This window comes from Thalia democratica, chromosome 2 (assembly GCF_965202585.1).
Source record: "Thalia democratica chromosome 2, ktThaDemo2.hap1.1, whole genome shotgun sequence".
Taxonomy (NCBI): domain Eukaryota; kingdom Metazoa; phylum Chordata; class Thaliacea; order Salpida; family Salpidae; genus Thalia; species Thalia democratica.
Window position 1 is genome coordinate 87947619 of NC_139166.1, and position 6174 is coordinate 87953792.

Here is a 6174-nt window from a genome sequence, read left to right on the forward strand (position 1 = left end):
AAACTGTTAGTCACACAAAAATGGGTATTTACAAACAAAGTGCTATATTTTATATTTTATCGGATAAAGTTGGCAACATAATTTTCTATTTTTCCTTAATAGTAGAGCGCAACTGCTAATGCTAGTAGGATATTATGTATTTATAAAACTAGATCACTTTATTAACGATAAAGTTTTTTACAACTTGTTAATAAATTATAGCTTTAGGTTTAAGATAATTGAAATATGAATTAAGTACTTCGTGGATTTCTAACTATACACAGAGTGCTTTTTACTTGGTGTGATGTCAACATTGAATGCTTTTTGAAACCATGATTCTGTGCCTAGCAAGATTGCTAGAAGTAAAAAAAAACATCTGAGTTTTTTTCTAAACCATGAAATTTATTATCCAAAATCATCTTACATTTCTAAATTGTTACTTATTAGGGATAACTTTATATTAGCTTTAACTTATTTTCAGTAAATTAAATCTTTTGGATAAAACTAACTAAAATTAATTACATATTCCTAAAACAAATTTGTTATAAGCTTAGTTTTTTTATTGATAAGATAAACGTCTTTTATGACCAATTAATTTTAGTCTTTTCCAATTAAAATTTTATTGCAACCCTTTTTGTGCTTTTAATTGTCCTTAAAGGCGATAGAATTTGTTGTAATGTAATTAAATTAAATAATTTCAATACAAGTAAGAAAAGTAATTTGGTTTAAAACATGGTAAATTTATATGAAATAACTAGGCTCTCTAAGCTTTCTAGTTTAAATACAAAATTTAATTAAGCTAACTTAAATATAGAATAGTATCTTTAAAAAAATGCGTAAATGAATATAAATTGCTTTTGTTATATTGTATTTATTAACTAATCAAAACAACGTGTCAAACCTAAATACTTAAACAAATTATTTAAAAGTTTTAAATCAAAAACCAAAATTAAATTCAAAAGAAAATAGCTGAAGAAGAAATCTAATTTGTAAATTTTAAAACTTTCTTTTTTTGTGCTTATTAAAATTAGCTTGGAAACTTTTAAAGTATGTATTTACTTCAAATTTTCTTAATTACTAGCTTAATAAAAAAACCACAATCATTAATTTTAGATAAGTTTAAAAACAACAAACCTTAAACTAATTCAAACAACAATAAGAGTCGTCAACATCAATGCAAAAACATTTTAAACTTGTTTTAAACTTTATCACAAACTTATTTAACTTTATTATTTTGGTAGTGCAGAACAATTAAACTGTTCCATAGTTTTTGTTGCTTCACACGATTTTCTTGACCATTTACTAATTTGAACGTCATAAATCAAAACACATCCTTCTTTGTTGCTAAAAATGACAATTTTATTTCCAACTGAAACGACGTCAGAAATGTCAGCCATGTATTCATTCAATCCTTTGATATTTTCTATCAAAACAAATCGGTTACAGTGTGAATCGAAAACTTCAATACAGCTATCAAAATAAGTACCACCGACTAAAAACAGCTTGTTCTTAATAGCAACTGATTTATGACAGTCTCTCCTCTCAATCATGTTTGGCATATACTTCCATGAATCGTCAATATGATCATATGCCTCAACAGTGTTCAAATTTCCATCGCTGTTGTTATGTCCACCTGAAACGACAATTCTTCCTTCAAAAACAACACTTGATGCATTTTGTCTCGCCACGTTCATTTCAGAAATTTCTTTCCATTTTTTAACAATTGTACAAAACTTTGCACAAGAAATACTATCACCATAACAGTATAAACTAATACCACCTAATACATAAACATCATCAATAAATGAACATGCACAAAAGTTTATACGCCTATCACTCATTTCTCCTATTATGTCCCAAGTTTTAGTAGAAGGTGAATATTTTTCAATGGGAAGTACTAGGTTGTACTTGTTATCAAGACCACCAAATACGTAAATTTGACCTTTAATGCAAAAAATTTGCGAACCATCTCTTCCATAGTTTGTTGTTGGTAAACTGTTAATTCTCGAAAAATCAGTACCATCGATAATAAAATCATCCCTGATAATGTGTCTACGTTTACCTCCAGCAATAATAAAGTTAAAGTCCCTTTGATTACAGTACCTGATTGTAGGTAAAGTATTGGCAGAGTTACGAGGAAATTTGTTTTTGTACCTAATTACTTTCTTTACAACTTCAGAACATTCATGATTCATGACTATCCATAAGTTTTTGTCTAAAATATTTTTCAAAGCAGGAACAGTTAGTAATGAAAGCCTGACTCTTTTCAAGAGATATTTTGCATGTTTACTCCGTTCAATACTTTTATGGTTCAACCAAACATTCATAAAATTGAATACTTGCAGTTCTGAATCAATCAGTAACCCAGAACTATTTAATATTGCAGCTACTAATAAAAAATTTAAATCCAAAAAATTTTCTGAATCAGCAACACTTGTAAACCAACGATCAATAACGCGTAAAGATTTTTTAAAAAGTTCTTGAAGTTTAAAAAGTTGAGAGAAAGCAAAGCATGATATACAATTTAGAGCAGTTACCTTTTCTTCAATACATTTACTTGTTTGATTTTCTATTCTTTTGTCCAACAAAACTTTGCTAACCTTTAATGTTTTACTTAAACTTCTTTCAATAGTTTTTTTGTTTTCTGTGTAAATTTTAGCAATTATTACTTCGCTTTTTTCTTATGTATATTTAATATTCTAATAATCATATTTTTCTTCATTATTACTTACTAGGTTACAATTAAGTTCACAACAAATAAAAAATGTTAAAATTGACCATTAACCAATATTTAATTAGTTTATTGATATACTATCAAAAATATTACAGTAAAACTAAAAGACTTTTCACAAATTTTTTATTTAAATTTCAAAGCATAAATAAAATTAAAATTATAAATTATTGAAATTTGCTTTAGTAGTTAAAATAATATATTTTTAGAAAGAAATTAATGTAAGTACAATAATAAGAAAATAGTCTACATGGCTGTTGTAAAAATAATTATAAATGTTTTTTGAACTAAAACCTTAATGTTTAAGAAAATTTATAAATATTTAGACGCAATGAGCCAAAATTGTTACTGTATTATTATTACCTAGTTTTGTTTGGTAGTAATGACCGTTGCAAACAAAAACACTATATAAAACTAAAACGGAACTAATACAAGTTTACACTTTATAAATCATCAACAATTTTTTTAAACGTTTAGTTACTAACTATTCCTTTTTAAAAAAATTTGAATTATGGAGTTATAAAAAACTATGGAATAACAAAAATAGATATGCTTTTTACTAAGTTTTATTTTCCTATCAACTCCGTAAGGCTAGAATAGTAAACTATTTTTTATCAATTTAAAAAATTATTTCATTTCCCTGACAATTAATTTGTTTTTAAATCCTTAATAATATGTAAGTAAATTTCCACGTAAAATATAGTTTTAAAAATTAATAATAAAAATTTTTTACTTGAAACTGTGAGTCCGATTATTGTTTAAAAATTATAACTTATATACATTTGTATTCAATATGAATCGAAAGTTTTTAATTAGTAAAGGATATTGGTAAAATTACTATTTTTTTCAACTTGGTGTTTAAGTAACATACTTTAAAGTTAGTTAACTTGTTCTGTAAGTTTTTTTATAATAGTAATGTCAAATATAATAGTAAGTAACTAAAACTATATATATTTAAGTTTTATGTATTTCTGAGCTATTATAAAAATATATAATATAATTAATTTAAGAAAAGAAATATAATTATAATACTTAAAGTTAGTTAATTATCAAGCAAAAATGTTTTCTTATCTTTTAAACAAATTGGTTATTTTAGCTACTTAAGGTTATATATTTTGAATTCAAAATATTGTAACAGTTACAGAAAAATATATGTTTTTGTCGGTTTAAATTAATGACGATCTTTTAACATAATCAATTTAAAGAAAATTATATATTTTTTAGTATTTTTAATTTAGCTTCACTACTATAAGATTATTAACAACAAACTTACCAAGTTTTAAATCATCAAAACGTTGCCTGGTATTTTCTTTGCACAAATCTTGAAAACTAAGTTTTTTATTGTTTGTTGTGCTCTTTTTATATAGTTCACTTGTGTATGAATCTCCATTTTGTTGTAATGTATGTTTATTCATTTTAATTTTTAAGTCTGCAACGTTATATATTGTAAAATAAATACTTAACTAATATTTGGCAGTAAAAATATATTCACCTACACTACTATTTGCAGAAAATCAGTAAAGTGTACAAATAAAATTAAGTACTAAAAACATAAATAAAAATATTTTTTTGAATTTTGTGAAAATTTGTGCACACTAAACTACGAAAAAATATAACCACTTTAAACTGTACTTTAATAGTAGGAACACAAAACTATTTTTATTGCTTTTATAAGGAAACTACTAATATAAACGACAGTTTTTGTATTAGAACTGACTAAACATAGTTTGTTATAATCTGAAAAAGCTCTAATAAAATAAAATAAAAATATTAAAATTTTAAGCAGTTAAGTGTATTTCTAAAAGATTTTATTTTTTGCTTCTTTTCATAAAATCATTTTCCTTATAAATCTCCTTATAAATATGCTTATGAAATCAGCTAAAAATAAAATAAGCAAAGTTTATTGTTTAAAAAAATGTTACTTATTCTTATTATAACTTTGGTTTTCAACAAATTAATAAGTTTATAATAGTTTGTGGAGTATATAAATCATAAAATATAAATCATATTTTGGAACTTCTAATATTATCAATGAAGTTTATAAATTATTAATAATATTTAAGCAAAAATACTTATAAAATTCTCCATAACAGTTTTAGTCCTATATTTTTAAGGTTTTCTTTTGTATTTTGTCTACAAATATGCATTTATATTTTGATGGTGCTGTTAAATAATAAGTGACTAATTTTCATAATCTATCTGCAGGGTTGCCAAAAAATATTGGAACCCGAAACAAACTTGAGTTTGAGAATTTAAAAAAAACCTTGAGTTCTTAACAATTATAACATGTTAATCAGTAAAATTTCAATTTGACTCAAAAAACTTATCCTGTAGATACAAATTTTTTTCTTCATCAAAAATATTTTAATTAAAAACCACATATGAAGTAACTTAAATAATTATTTTCAATTTTTTTTTATACTATTATTACAGTTTCTACCTTAAACTTAACTTTATAGTAAAACGTGTATATTTAAAATCCTATAAGAAATTTTGAAAATCTGGAGAAAATTTTCCAAAAAACATTTCTCAAACTTCTAAATTCTTTTAAAACTTGCAATATAATTACAATAACAACTTCTACTTAATTACTTGAACAAAAATATATTTTTAATACAAATTAAAGTTAGGATTGTCGCTTTTTAAAAAATTAAAACTTCCTACAACCTACTGTCAATCAACTCCAAATCAGAACTTATAACATTAAACACTTCTACTTATAATTTACTACAGGCCTCTTAAAAGTACATGATGCAGTATTAATAGTATCAGTATTAATTAAAAGTCATTTTTAGATTTTTTAGTGATGTTGTTTAAAGTTCCAGTCTTTTTTCCTAAACTGCAATTATAAATATGCCCTAATTCCAGGTTGTTCAAGGTTTTTCAAATATTTCAGATTTTTTGTAATACATGTGCCAAGTAGTTTTTAAAAGTCTCAGGTTTTGAAACATATTTAATTCAAAGGTCAGCATGTTTTTAACTTCCTTTATACAAAAACCTGTTTTAAAGCAAATGTTTAAAAAGTTTACTTGAAAATTCTTATTTAACTGCAGTAAAATCTTTGAATAGAAAATAGTACGTTATACTTGTTAAAATTAAAGATCAGAAAACACATTAAAATGACTTAATTTTCTACTTTTCATTTTAAATACAGTTACTAACATAAAAAAAAGATAAAGAATTACCTTTATCTAACCTGAAAAGGTACTTTCCATTTAAAAAAAGAAATAACAAGAAGAAATAGGATTAAGAAAAAATAATTAAAATTTGCAAAGTCAGCAAATAAAAAAAAAAAAATTTGTTGATGAAAATTCTTTATTTGATAAATTTTATAAATCTTCAGTATGTTTGAGTAAAGTGGGTTAAGGATAAGGGTATAATTTTGTAATATGTTTTTTTTGACTCAGCAAATGTTAGGGAAAATAATTTTAATTACAATTGGACCCCATAAAAATGTACTAAAA

General features: G+C 23.8%; 1 protein-coding gene across 1 annotated transcript; it reads right to left on the bottom strand.

Annotated features, from left to right (window-relative positions):
• Window positions 1–1208: 1208 nt before the first annotated feature.
• On the bottom strand, window positions 1209–2174 carry LOC145829080 (kelch-like protein 38). The gene has a single exon (XM_082936812.1). The coding sequence runs from the start codon at window positions 2172–2174 to the stop codon at window positions 1209–1211; it is 966 nt and encodes a 321-aa protein (XP_082792938.1).
• Window positions 2175–6174: the final 4000 nt, after the last annotated feature.